At 41.5% G+C, this 13945-nt stretch overlaps 1 protein-coding gene and 1 pseudogene across 1 annotated transcript; one reads left to right on the forward strand and one right to left on the reverse strand.

The window, feature by feature from the left end:
* Positions 1 to 246: 246 nt before the first annotated feature.
* LOC130139899 (3-hydroxyisobutyryl-CoA hydrolase-like protein 1, mitochondrial) lies at positions 247 to 6882 on the reverse strand (annotated as a pseudogene).
* A 3665-nt stretch (positions 6883 to 10547) lies between these two features.
* LOC130139900 (malate dehydrogenase, cytoplasmic-like) lies at positions 10548 to 12838 on the forward strand. The gene is made up of 7 exons (XM_056317873.1): positions 10548 to 10689; positions 10941 to 11099; positions 11198 to 11373; positions 11503 to 11780; positions 12086 to 12221; positions 12324 to 12435; positions 12689 to 12838. Exons 1-7 carry the CDS (start codon positions 10551 to 10553, stop codon positions 12781 to 12783), a joined length of 1095 nt encoding a protein of 364 aa, XP_056173848.1. The 5' UTR covers positions 10548 to 10550; the 3' UTR covers positions 12784 to 12838.
* Positions 12839 to 13945: the final 1107 nt, after the last annotated feature.

Consider the following 13945-nt stretch of genomic DNA (forward strand, 5'->3'; position numbering starts at 1 on the left):
ACCTCACAAAAGTCGCCAGAAATTTGCTTTGATATTCCTTGTAGGGACATGCGATATTCACGAGCCAAGCATTGGTCAAGGTTTGGAACCTCCTTCTAAGTACCTAAAGCACTAGACTACTTTAGGGATCAAATGAAGAAATGCTTGCAAACAGCAAAAAGACAACTAAGATGCTTATGAGGACTCACAGATCTCAAAGAAACCTTCAAGCTCAATGAGAAGCTTCTTTAAGTCTCTTAAGGGGATGAATTGCACCATGAATCCTTCAGTCCAGCTGTTTTGCTTTCCTGAATGACAACGTGGCACCATAGCAATTTAGAGTCTCCTACATTAAGCACACCAAGAAGAGCAAAGTAATCGTACAATTACTTGGCCAAACGAGTTAAACTTAAAAAATTGAAGCTGGCTCAATGCATAATGTAAAAGATTTCAGCCAGAACTTATCCAGCAAAAGGACTAAACCAGTGTCTTAGAACACTCATCCAGTAGAGTATGCATAAAAAATCCCAGGACTGCCTATGCACACGAAGGCAATGTTAACAAATGGATTATGCTAATGCAGCATGCAGATAACTATTTTGCAGTAAGCTCATAATCATAAATCACCCACCAGGCATAGTGTCTTACCAAGGCATCAATAATCTCTTCAACCGTGTCGTGACCGAAACATTTATCCACCAACTCCATCCTTCAACATTAAACAAGAGACAATTAAGCATAATATTAAAATCAGTATGAAAATTCAAAGGATCAAAAGATTAAAAATGAATGAGAAAACAGAAGTATAACACAAGTCCCAAGTGTTTTTAAGTAGACATATCATATTATCTTCGGTGGAAAGAGCACCAACTTGTGAATTACACTCATCTTATCTGGACAGACAAGGTCTCCATATTTTCCAGCATACTCTCAATCACTGATGGATCATCTGTAACTAATTTCCCCAGTTGTTCTTCTATTAAGGGAAGTCTCTGCAGCATGACAAGGAGAACAGAGCTTAATTCTGCAATAGGTGCTAAAGTGAGGAGCCACCGATGAGTAACGAAGAAAAAAGGTGATTAACTGCATCAAGGGTATAGTGCGTAGCAAGGCCACAAGCCATCATTTCAGCCCCTGTGAGCTTCTCTCCGGTTAGACCCAAATACTCTCCTGCAAAAAACAAGTGCATTTCATTTTAGAATAGAAGGCAAAAGTTCATTTCATTTGAGAATAGAAGGTAAACAGCGGTAGGCATCATCAAATTATTAACTGACCAAAGAATAGATGCTTCCACAAAACACTTGGTAAATAAAAACACTAGCATTCCTTGAAGGACATAAATAGTGCTACACGATATCAAATATTGTCTGCATATAAGGGTTCAATTTGGAAGAAGAATGGAAGCTATTGCAATATACCTAAATGACCAGGTAAATGTGAGAGGTAAAAGGAGGCTCCAGCATCTGGGTGGAACCCAATAAGAGTCTCCGGTGTGGCAAAGACCTGCAATATAAGCTAATTCAACATCCAGGAACACATGAACCACAAATATTCCACGCAAGTAGATAGAGCACTCATGATAGTTTTGTATGCTAAATACAGAATATTCGTTCTACACGGCAAGAATTAGAGGAATTAAGAGCAAAAAAAAATAGATTTTGGTCAAAAGTGCATGTATTCAGTTCATTTTAACACTTATGGCACATGATCTTCCTTGGCGATTGAATATGGACAAGAAAAACATCAATCCTAGAGAAAAGCAACTAATCAACTATTTTTTAAATGCATGGACAATGTAGACCTACAGTTTATCTTTGTTTGTTGCCACCTAACTCTTTAGAAAGCTTCCTCAAACATCACTGGCTAGAGCTTCAGTCAAATACTATGTAAGATGACAGTGTCGCCATCAATATCCTATAGCATCATACCTTTGGTAGCTAAATGAAAGTAGTTACTCAAAAATTGGGTTATTAAGCCATGCACGGAATATAAATAGATCTAACGGATCTCTAAAAGTCGTAAATGTGCAGAAGATCCAAAAGACAGACGTTCTGGTATGGAAGCTCGTGCAGACTTCAAGGACTTTGCAGTACAGCACCCATTTCCCGTTGCACTATGCCAATCACCCATTGCATACTAATTCCATGCAAAACCGACCAATTTTGTGTACCTTGCACAAGGCTTCATCCTGAAGAAGCAATTATAAGTAATTTCTCCCGACCAATGTTCTATAAACCAAACCAGGCAAGCTGGTTCAACCATTTGGACAGGAACTTGCTCCCAGTATACTCCAGGTCTACCTCTTCAGATGGTTAAAGGCTGTAAAACTCTAGCATTGACTAAATTCAATCCAGTAAAACCAGCTAACACCGACTCAATCTGAATTTCGAAAAGTGTAACTTGAAGCTTTAGGCATGTGTCAAGCCTCAAATTTCCACTAACACTCTGATACACGCTACACCTACAAACCACAAACATATTTTTGCTAATACTTGTACAGAGGCCATGTCGACCTGGTGATCATTGCAAAATCAGACGCTATGTGTATCTACCAGCCTCAGAAAGTGAAATGAAGTGTATTTGATAATTATAACATCTCATGTCAGCAACGCAAAAAGGTGAACCTGCCAACACTACACTAAGCAAACTTCCCCTCCTGGTGAAGTTGAGAAAATTAAAATGAAGTGACCAAAGCATCAAGATTTCCTAAAACGGTCATGCTCATGTACGTATTCCAGCTCAATCAGACACAAGACATCAAGAAAGCTAGTTTCTTGATTTATTATATTTTAATATAGAATTGCAAGGACGACATAAAACTCCAATTTATCCTTTTCACAAGTACACCACCCATACAACTCGGTCAGGATAATATTTGGAACGTCAATTACTTAATGAGCAATTCAAAAAAGAAATGTCAAGGACATGGACATTCAAGAGAGAAAGCAAGCATACATTGTGAACATGACTACGATATCTGGCATAAGTCAGAACAATGTTAAAGCTACATGATATGAAGTGGAAATAAACAGCTCGGAGCTCCCAAAGACATACGGTTTTATCAGTCGCAACTCGAAATGTCCCTGGAATTGAAACTCCAGCACCACCTCCCATTGTGATGCCATTTAATAGAGCCACCTAAATGGAGATTAAGGCATTAATTTGAGCACAAAAACTTCTCACAATTGAACTACAACTAAACTTAAACTATGCAAGCAAATTCTGGATCTAGCATATCCATTCTACTTTTGGAACACCAAAGGCAAATTAATAATAGCAATGGAAAGAGGAACTACAAACCCAAGAATTCATTGAGAAGTTAGCCAATGGTGCGATAATAACAACTAACTAAATAGATCATCAAACTCATGTATAGAATGTAACAAGGTCATCCTCATGGAGAAAAATTAGGCACACGATCCAACTCCTATTTTTTATACAATTTAAACAAGAGTAGCTCCAACTTCAAGATGAGCTGATGCATTAATCCACTTCAGTCTGGTTGCGCAATAATAATCACCAAAACTATGAGCATAGCAAAAGTCGGATATGACAAGAAACTATGCATGACCCAATAACATATGCCTGAAGCTTTTCATCTACATCTATCCAGTGGAACTGATACAGATCACAAAACTCTCAAGAAGAAAGTCAATAAATAGTCTTCGGTTAACATAAAAAACTTCTTTCAGACTGGCAATGCTTCAAATAATCTAATACAGTATTTAAGCACATTTTTAAAAAGAGAAAACAAAATGAATGAAATGTTAATCCTAGAATTAATAGGCCTTGACATAAGCATGACCTGTACTTCACCATACACTATATGGTTCGGTTAGCTATAGGCGCACCCCTAACTATGATCTTTTTCTTTTTAAATTTATATAACTCTTAATACAATCTTGGCCATCATATCTTAGATTAGTGAAGCACCAATATGATTTGGAAGATCGCATAAGAAGACTTATGTATGATTCATAAGCTATGATCACATGAATATCAGATGGAATGCTGTCCAATGGCATTTGCTGAGCAAAAACTTTCTCAACTTCAAATTATTATATCTAATGAGTGGGTAATCCTCTTGGTGCTGCTCGCAGGAGTAGCTTAATAGATAATCCTAATACAGAATGCATTCTCTCAGAAGTCTCTGTGATAAATATCAGTCAAGCGGTGGACCTGAAACACTTGTAGAAGGGGGAACATGAATTGGAGGACAAACAGAAGAGCAAGCAAAGATATTTGAATCCAACCACACCATAGTCATATCACATGATTGGTAACTTTGCATATTACATCGCTGAAATCCTTTCTTCCCTTGTTCAATAAATGATGCCTAGAGTATAACAAAAGTACTGTAGCTTTTTCCCTTGCATTGATACTACCGCAAGACGTCCACTATTGCATACTTAAAGTTTAACACATATTCACAACCATCTTATTTCAAACCTTTCCCTCCCCTTCTGCACATAAGCCTACTAAGTTTTAGTGTCCAAATTATCTCATACTTAATATTTTCCCCCCAAGCATTCTACAAAGGTTATTTTCCCTTGAATGCTCTCATAAAGCATCCTCTCAAGTTCAGTCATATTATATAAACGTTGGTATCTTACTGACCAATGCTTTGTCCTGTAAGAAATAAGCAGGCTTGTAACAGAATCTTCCTTTGCAAAATTCTCCATCACATTCGTCTAGTTGATATCCCGTGAGAGACTCCTTCAATTCCATCAACCACAATTGCAAAAATCATCTAACTTTTTAGTTCTTTTTTGACAGGTATCTAACTTTTTAGTTTTGATTTCCAATTCTTGCTTCACTTCTCTCGCTTCTTCTGCTAAATTCGCATCTCATATGTTATGCTTTATGATTCTATTCCTTATTCAATTGGATAATACACCCCTGAAGCGGGCAGTACTCTTTAGAATTTCATGTCTAATGTTCCGACTTTCTCAAAGCATCACGAAATTAGCTAGCAAAGGATGACTAAATTAAGCTGATCCCCCTCAAACATGTAACACCTGCAACTTTGTTATACTGCATGACATGTCCAAGCCCAAGGAATCAAAATTTCCTATAAGCCATATCGAAAGAGTCAATGGTTAGTTGAAACCCTTGCTTATGAAGTACCCAAGCAAGAAACTGTATTCAAGCATCTCACATGGAAGATCTATTTAAATAACCTGAGGATAAGTAGTAGATCAAGACACAACCCAAAAATTATAATGATAATCATGACAGATTTCAAAGGCGTCCAGTACTTACATGTGGCTTCAAAATGTACCTAAAATATATAAAACTATATAACGTCCTAAAGAAGTCCTTGCAGTCCTCTATTTTTCCTGCATCAAGTTAAAAGTAGTCGAAGAAATTACCAGGAAGTAGCATCATTATGAAAGACTACTTTTTTAATAGGTAGAATGGTTATAGAAGATAAACAAGAGAAAAACCATATATAATAGGAAAATTGGTTACAGCAATCACCTCAAAGTACCAAAAATATACTGATTACAAGAGAATAAACCGCAGAATGTAGACATCACAAAAACTTCCCATTGTACATATACTGTTCCCCTCATGTGAGATTCTAAAATTTGTTTAAGGGTGAATCACAAAAACTTGCAGCCAATGTTGTCAAAGGCAATTGCCAGGTGCACCCAGCACTTAAGCTAATCAATGCCACATCTACCTACTCTTCATAAAATTCCAGCAAGACAATTTTATTCAAGCACACGTGTTCGTGGCCTAAGAACCAAGCAATCGGGTGGCACCATTTTTAAGTTTGTCAAATACATTAGCAGATGCAGATGACATCCAAAACTTTCACTTTTCTTGCAAAACCCTAAATAGTCTTTTTGTTGTTTAGATAGTTTTGCATTGAAGCTCTCAAGAAAGTTTGAGATTCAACATTTTAGTCCGTAAAGCATTCACTTTTTTGCTCAAGAATCCCTCAAATACTGATTTTGATATAAAACTTTACATCAGCTTCATTTTAGGCAAATGTAAGCATATTTCGTCTTATCCTTTGATCAACAACAGACAGATGTTTTCTTTAGGGAAGAAATAATCATACCAAAAGAACTTTGAAGCAGATTTAACATAAAGCGAGCATAGTAGTAAACTGGCATTACCTCTATTTATCAATTGGTAGAGGCTAACAATATCGCCCCCGGCACAAAAAGCCCTGCCACTGCCCTTCATAAGTTCGACATCCAAACAATATCATTTCTTTTGATGAACAACACCACAGCATCAATAAGCATTCGTTATCCATCGGCATAGAAAGAGACCACTAACCTTCATCATCACGAAACCTATGTCCGGATCATCTTCCCAGTTTTTGTACAGTTTCTGCAACCTAGCGCCCTGAAAACCCCAAAAAAAAAAGCGCACACACACGTTGCTACACACATCAAGCGCCTCCCCTAAAAACGGGAGAAATCGGGAAAAAGGCAAAGGGGATCAATCCAAGAACGCCGGAAACCGCAAGAGGAGATTTTGAACAACGAACGCACCATTGCCGTGCTGAGAGCATTGAGGGCCGAAGGCCGATGGAGAATCGCCGTCCTCGAGCAGCCTCTTCCCTCGACCAACACCTGTCCCAAGGAGAAGGAACCTCGTTTTCAACCCAGAGCCCCAACCTCGACTTCGCAGAATTGTCATCGGAACATCGAAAGAGAAGCGAGAAAAGGATCAAAACCCAGGAGAATCGACACCGACTTGGCTGCTTTCGAGATCATCGGCCGGCGCGGCGTCCGGCGGAGAACGGCAGAAGCTCCGGCCGCAACGGCCGCCGGGGAAGCGCGAGCCGCGGAGGTCGCGAGCGAGCGACGCGGCTTCTCTGAGGCGACGCATCTTCGGCTTTTTGCCTCTCGCTCGCTGAGAGCTCCCTTCCCTTCCCTTCTCTGCTCGGTGTCGCTGAAGAAGAACAAATTCGTTCAGTCAGGTGTGTGCAGTGGATGGATGATGGCGCTGACTAGGACTAGTGGGGCCCACGATTTGTGCCATGTCATCATTGTCCCTGTTATTGGCTCGATTCGTAATGATTCAAAAAACATTTTTTTTTGTTATCGACGATAATTTATATTTGAACAATTTTTAAGACGGTATGAAATATTTTGGGCTGATTCGTTTTTATAAATAATACAAGTGATTATTTTTAAGAAAATATTTTCTAAATAATTTATTTTTCGCAAAATAAATGGAGTCTTGATTCTTTCATGAAATGTTGAATGTGGGTGTGAGCGCAAGATTTGTGAATTTCATGTATACATCACTAGAAAATGTTGTCGTCGCCACTTGCTCGTTCCTATGATTGCGGATGCATCATGCTAGGGCCCGGACCAGGCCGAGCCATCTGCCGAGGCCTTGAACGGGGGGTCGAGATGGAATCGATCGATGCCGGCATTTCCTCTGCCCGAAGGCGAGCATGCCAAGCTGCGAGCATCGACGAGGTCACTTCGCCTGCTTACTAATTTGGGTGGCTCGTCGGTCGAAGCTTGCGAAGGCGTCAACATAGCCGTAATGGTTGCCGCCTTGGCAGGGCATCCGTGCAAGGAAGGCATGGCAAGCAAGGATGTGATGGGTAAGAACGTACCGATCTGCAAGGCTCATGCTTCAGACCTAGGAGCGACATGCCGCTGCTGACGGCAAGGCGAGCAGCAAGTCCAGGAAATATTGCAGATTTCAATTGACAAGAGCTTCTGTTTTGCTTCCTTTTCCCATCTCTTGACCAATTACCACGTCAAAAGCTCATTTTCTTGATCTGAAAGGCTGTTCTGTTCAAGAAATCTCAAAACTTCGCATCTGTTAAGATCTCTACTTCGGGCAAATTGAAAGAGCAATCTGCAATATTCTTGCCTCTATGCAGAGATGCTGTAACTTTTCTTATACTTTTCTTATACTTTACTTGCACAGGTACTAGTGGCTGCCAACCTGGCGGGCCACAAACGCCCCTTGTCCTGAAAGATTTCCCTATTTCGATCCCGGAGAAGAACGTCACATGCCTTAAGAGACCTTGAGCATAACCGAGCTCCGGTCCAAGTAGCCGAAAGGCTGCCTGTAAGCGAAGTGAAAAACGTCGTCGCTTGGGGCGACCCACTAGTCTACTCAGCATCCAGACGCTAATCATGCCACCGTGACCATCAGCAGCAGAGAGGAATCTGTCCGAGAACATGTTGCTGATGACAAGTGGTTCATCAATGGTGAACATTACTTAAATTGTTTGTCCAAAATCGAAGTAGCTCGAGACTTTCTGTTCTATTTCTTCCCCTGCTTGAACTGAAATACGAAACATGCGGCCCAGCACTTGGTACTGACATTTCAAGGCACATTCATTGCAATTTCGCTCCATTATGAGCATGATTTGAATTATCCTCCTAGGTTGAACACGAATTTCATCGCTACTGTACAATTTATTTTATATATTTAGCTATATCGAATTACCATCGAATCCACAAGTACCAGTGGAGGACCAAGAAATTACTCGACTCCGTACATATGTAACAGTCACAATGGTATTGTTGACGATACCAAGGTAAACCCATGTAAATACCCCTTTATCAATTCCATCGAAGAGAAGCAAATGAAAGACTTTCATAAAAATTCTCGTAGAATCTTCAATCGATTAGGTATTAATCAAGATCAGAAATTCCCCGAAATGGTTTGCCATTTTCTGTAAAAACTTCTCGAGGTATAATGACAGACCGAGACGGTTGACTAGAAGGAGTCACAGGCACGTAGGTTTAGAGCCAGACCGACTACTCCAAGAGCCATGATGCCATCAAGGCTCGGAAGCTATCAAATGGGCTGTCTGCTGCAAGTGCCGCATGTGAATCATATACGTGTTAGGGTGCCTGGCACTCCTGAGGTCGATAACCGACATCTCGAATTTGATATCTTGTGCTATTCTTTTACTTTCCAACTGAGGAAAGATTTACGAGATTTCAGTTCATGGAACAGGGAACATGGGTTTCCATGGGAGTTTGTTCAGACGGTTCTATGGAATTCAATCTGGTCTCATTTACTCTTTCCCGGTTACATGTAAGAAAGGAGAATCATCAATTGTCCAAGCTGTGTTGCAAACAAAAACCCGAACTCACTGAAGCTATGTGATCATCTATTGCAACATTGTTGCTGTCGCCCCTTATAAATCTGATTTAGAACGCATCATACCATGTGGATTTGGAGATTTGTTAGCGCTGTGAGAAGTTTCTGGTGCTTAGTTCAGGGACTACATTCATACCATATGAATCAGTATTAAGATGGGTCAGATTAAAAGGACCATATTAATGATATACACGAGGTTTCATGGCCTATCATTATGTAAATATTCCTGTGAAAAGTTTAATCTTATAAAAGCAGTGAAGCTGTTTTGATATCTTTGCTGTTCAATATTATGATAGTTCCCTTCAGAAACAATCGCTCGTAATATGAAGGGCTCGAGAGTGACGAGTTTTCGAGGGCAAAGATGGATGCTACAATGAATGATCTTATTGAAGAGAAGTCATTGGCCTATGCATGCCTCACCTTATGTCCTGCATATTGATAGCAATATCGTTGTTGCATAGGGAAAAATGCGGCCTTTTTTGTCCTAAACTCCGAATTGAGGCAGCTGCATAATGAAGTACTAATGTGGTGGGTTATGGTTGATGCTGGGTTCATTTATGCAGTCTTTCAAACTTATAATTCACTGGATTATTCCAAGGATTGAACTTGAACCATGAGTAACCATCTTTCAGTCCTTGCTTGAACTAACTTTGTATCCGACGTTCAAGTAAATTTCATTTGCGTAATGGTTGTTCGGGAAAGCTTTTGTGTAGCTTGGTTCTGCTTCTGAAAATGATTTACTGCTCTAATAGCGTGACGCGCAGAAACCGACACATCTCTTCCTTGACAAGACATAAGTATCAGGAGCACTTCTTTCTTTTTGTTCTGGAAGACGAAAAATAGTTCAGTTAGGTTGTTTTCAAAGCCAGCCTGTGCGTTAATTTCTGAAGAGAAATTCATGGACATTAATTAAAATAATATGCCGAAATGGAACAAAGCAAAGACCCATTACGTTCATAAGCATGAGTTGATGTAGCATCTAGAAGCTCATCTTTTATCGCCATCCTCGATACTCGTTTGTCACCATTCCTGATCATTGTTGGTGCGAACTGACGGAAAACAGAAGAATCATTGTGAATAGTGTTTCTTAAATAGATTGTGCACACCTAGAATAGTTGTTTTGTCTGTCATCTAGAGCTCTGGCATCAATGGCTAAACAAGCAACTTCAGTTCTAGCACCTGGTGCTGCTGGTAATCCACCTCTATTTTCATTTTTTTTAGATCGTACTTTAGAGAAAAAATAATTCAATACGTTTGTAGTTTACAACAAGAAAGGGTCATTTAGGTTCTTTGCTTCCCAGCTAAGACACTACTCAATTGTATTCCTTCAGGTTTCTTGTGGACCTCGTTTCTGTTTCTTGTTTCGGGCTTCTAGGTGTTGATTCCGAACAGGCACAACTAAATGATAGGACCGTTATATATATGGCATGATCCTTCAAATAAAGTGTTCTTTATCCTGACGAGAAATGGATTATGGCAAGCTCTTTGAGAAAGCTGTGGTCGTTTCATTCTCGGTTTCTTTGTTCTGGAAGATCATCAGACATATGTGGAGTTCGATGAACGTGGAGAAGGAACCAGTGAAAGTACTGGTTACCGGCGCTGCAGGCACGTTTTTACTTCAATCGATCACCTCCATTTTCTCTTATCAGATTGGTCACTATCGGATTTAGTGCTCAGATGGTTCATCAATGTCGAATCTTGCATAATGTTCAATTACATGGATTCGTTGTTAGGGTTGAAGTTACAGTTCCATCAATTTATGAGGTCAAGATTAACAGTAATGGCATGGGTTCTCCTTTGAATTCACGCCGGTTGCCATAATTTTTAAGCGAGAGTTCCCCATTTTGCTTCCACAGGACAAATCGGCTATGCCCTCCTGCCTATGATTGCGAGGGGAGTCATGTTAGGACCCGATCAGCCTGTGATTATTCACATGCTCGATATCGAAGAAGCTGCCGAGGCTTTGAATGGCGTGAAGATGGAGCTGATCGACGGCGCCTTTCCTATTCTCAGAGGCAAACCTCTAGAAGCCAATTGCTCATCTTATGTGGACCTGAAATTTTGTTGTAATCAGTGTCTAAATAGTCGCATTACCATTCGTGTGGTTTATCAGGTGTCATGGCCACTACGGATGTCGTCGAAGCTTGCAGAGACGTAAATATAGCTGTTATGCTGGGCGGAATGCCGCGCAAAGAAGGCATGGAGAGGAAGGATGTCATGTCTAGGAACGTCTCGATTTACAAGGCTCAAGCTTCGGCCTTGGAGCAGCATGCCGCTGATGATTGCAAGGTGAGACAGATTGGACAAATTTCACTTCTCAGGTTGAAGGAACAATGCCTCGTTTTTTCCTATAGAGGAGCATAGAAAAGCTCTTGCTTTTCTCTAGTGAGATGTTTCTTTTTTACTTGTATTCGGCAGGTTCTAGTGGTTGCCAACCCCGCGAACACGAATGCCCTGGTCCTGAAAGAGTTTGCTCCTTCGATCCCTGAGAAGAACATCACGTGCCTCACGAGACTCGATCACAACAGAGCGCTGGGCCAAATAGCCGAAAAGCTGAAGGTGCACGTGAGCGATGTGAAGAACGTCATCATCTGGGGAAACCACTCATCGACTCAATATCCAGATGTTAATCACGCCACCGTCGCCACCAGCAGTGGCGAGAGATCTGTCAGAGATGTCATTGCCAACGATAAATGGTAGCTCATAGTCTCGATTGATAGAGCAATTTTTTATACTATTGACCTTACAGCCTGTCATTGGGTCACATTTCTCTGCAATAAGCCTCATTCTGGTTTCCTCGGTTTATTTCTCCATGTTTTACCGATGCTTGATCAATTAGTTGAAATGCAAACAGGCCCGATATGCGAGACCGCGCCCCGCTCCTAGAACCTAATTTTGCTCCACTTTGTTAGATTTGTTGCTCACTCCAAGTGCATAGTATTCACCAAAATTGAAGAAATCTTGACGTGACTCTTTGATCTTCTGTCATCTTTTTACTTAGGCTGAATACGGAGTTCATAACTACCGTTCAACAGCGCGGCGCTGCAATCATCAAGGCTCGGAAGCTTTCGAGTGCTCTATCGGCTGCGAGCGCCGCCTGTGACCATATACGTGATTGGGTGCTCGGCACACCGAAGGTATCGATAAATTTTCGAGTGGTCAACGTGATTCGATGTCTTCAATTTATTTTGCGTATCGTTTTACGAGTTCCCTCAATCACTTGAAACTGTACGAAACAGGGAGCATGGGTCTCCATGGGAGTCTGCTCGGATGGTTCATATGGAATCCAACCAGGCCTTATCTACTCTTTCCCCGTCACATGTGAGAATGGAGAATGGTCGATCGTTCGAGGTACAGTTATCCTCACGCGAGTGCACGATTGCTCACATGACCAAATTATCATACAATTCGTGATTTCGATACAGGCATTATGAGATCATGCAAAGTAAGAATCACTATATAAATATGCAGAAATCTCATCAGAGTCAGCCGCATCTTGTACTCTATCAAAGTCATGGTGATAAGTAGTCGATTGTGAGACACTGTTTTGGCAACCCGAATATGTTTAGCACTTATACAGAAACCCCTAACTTATAACGTGCAGAACTTAAGATTGATGAGTTCTCGAGGGCGAAGATGGATGCCACGGCAAATGAGCTTATCGAGGAGAAGTCGCTGGTCTATTCGTGTCTCGGCTGATTCCGCATTCTTTGTGGCGCGCAATGAAGAGCGACCATCTTATGTTCTACGGTTCAGCTGCTTTGTACCATGATTAAACACGCCAACCTCCCGTTTATTGCCCGCTTCACTGAAATTAGTACGTGAAATAATTTCAAATTACAGTTGCCGCTTGCTGTCGCACTCGTCACTATTCTATGATCTTTGTTACTTAACCAGTTGGACAACTGATCTTTGCTTCGTGTTCTACATCTACCGAAGAATGAGACCGTCGTTCACGTGCAAAATTAGTTGCATCCTCCGAGATCGCAAAACCGGGCTGCGAACCCCAAATGTTTAGAGAGAGAGAGAACATGTTTATTTGTACTTACTACATAAGATCACAAACGAAAGCCACACAAACACCCTACTGATCATCAAAATGCAGATCTTGCAAAACACACAACATTTGCCATCTGCATTTCTCTGCCTACGACGTTCAAACATGAGCTAAGACACTCCCAAACCACACCCTTTTCGACTAAGACAGGACCAAGAAAGATATATAGAGAAACAACACCAGAAACCATCTGAAAGTGACTGAATCCCACCTGAACCAGCGGTTCGTACGACCGTTAAAACCCTCAAGTAAGATCTCACACGCCCAAAGTTGGGTAACATCAACATTCCTCTCTCTCTCTCTCTCTCTCTCTCTCTCTCTCTCTCTCTCTCTCTCTCTCTCTCTCTCTCTCTCTCTCTCTCTCTCTCTCTCTCTCTCTCCCTGGCTCATGGGGATTTGCCGAGGGTTGAACCCGGGAAAATGGGAGCGGCCGGAATGCACCCTCCGGGGAGCGTGCAAAACCAGGACGGCCCAAACCCCATCCCGCCGGAGAATGCAGGGCCCGGCAAGGCCCCGTCCGGGCTTGGGAAGTAGAACCCGCCGAGGCCTCCATCGATGTTCTGAGGGCGGACGACCTTGTCCTTGCTCTTCAGCGCCCGAGCTCCCTCGACACTGACGTTGCGTGCAAGAGAGAGGCTCAAGAGCAACACTAAGCAAACAAGCGACGACGACGGCAACGACGATGATCTCTTCATCTCCATAGTCGTGTCGATGTTGCAGTTTCTGAGACTAGTGAGAGAGGATTTGTGGCTTCGTGTGTGTGTGTGTGTGTTGACACGGCCCTTGTTTATATAGCAGTGAGAG

This window comes from Syzygium oleosum, unplaced genomic scaffold, assembly GCF_021117445.2.
Source record: "Syzygium oleosum isolate NSW1041296 unplaced genomic scaffold, Sole_v2.1 Sole_v2.14, whole genome shotgun sequence".
Lineage (NCBI taxonomy): Eukaryota > Viridiplantae > Streptophyta > Magnoliopsida > Myrtales > Myrtaceae > Syzygium > Syzygium oleosum.

Excerpts from the sequence above, each read along its gene's own strand:
- LOC130139900 (XM_056317873.1), top strand. The coding sequence starts at position 10,551 with ATGGATTATGGCAAGCTCTTTGAGAAAGCTGTGGTCGTTTCATTCTCG. Across the intron at positions 10,690-10,940 it reads ACTGGTTACCGGCGCTGCAG|GACAAATCGGCTATGCCCTC; the intron begins GCACGTTTTTAC and ends TTGCTTCCACAG. Across the intron at positions 12,222-12,323 it reads GGGTGCTCGGCACACCGAAG|GGAGCATGGGTCTCCATGGG; the intron begins GTATCGATAAAT and ends TGTACGAAACAG.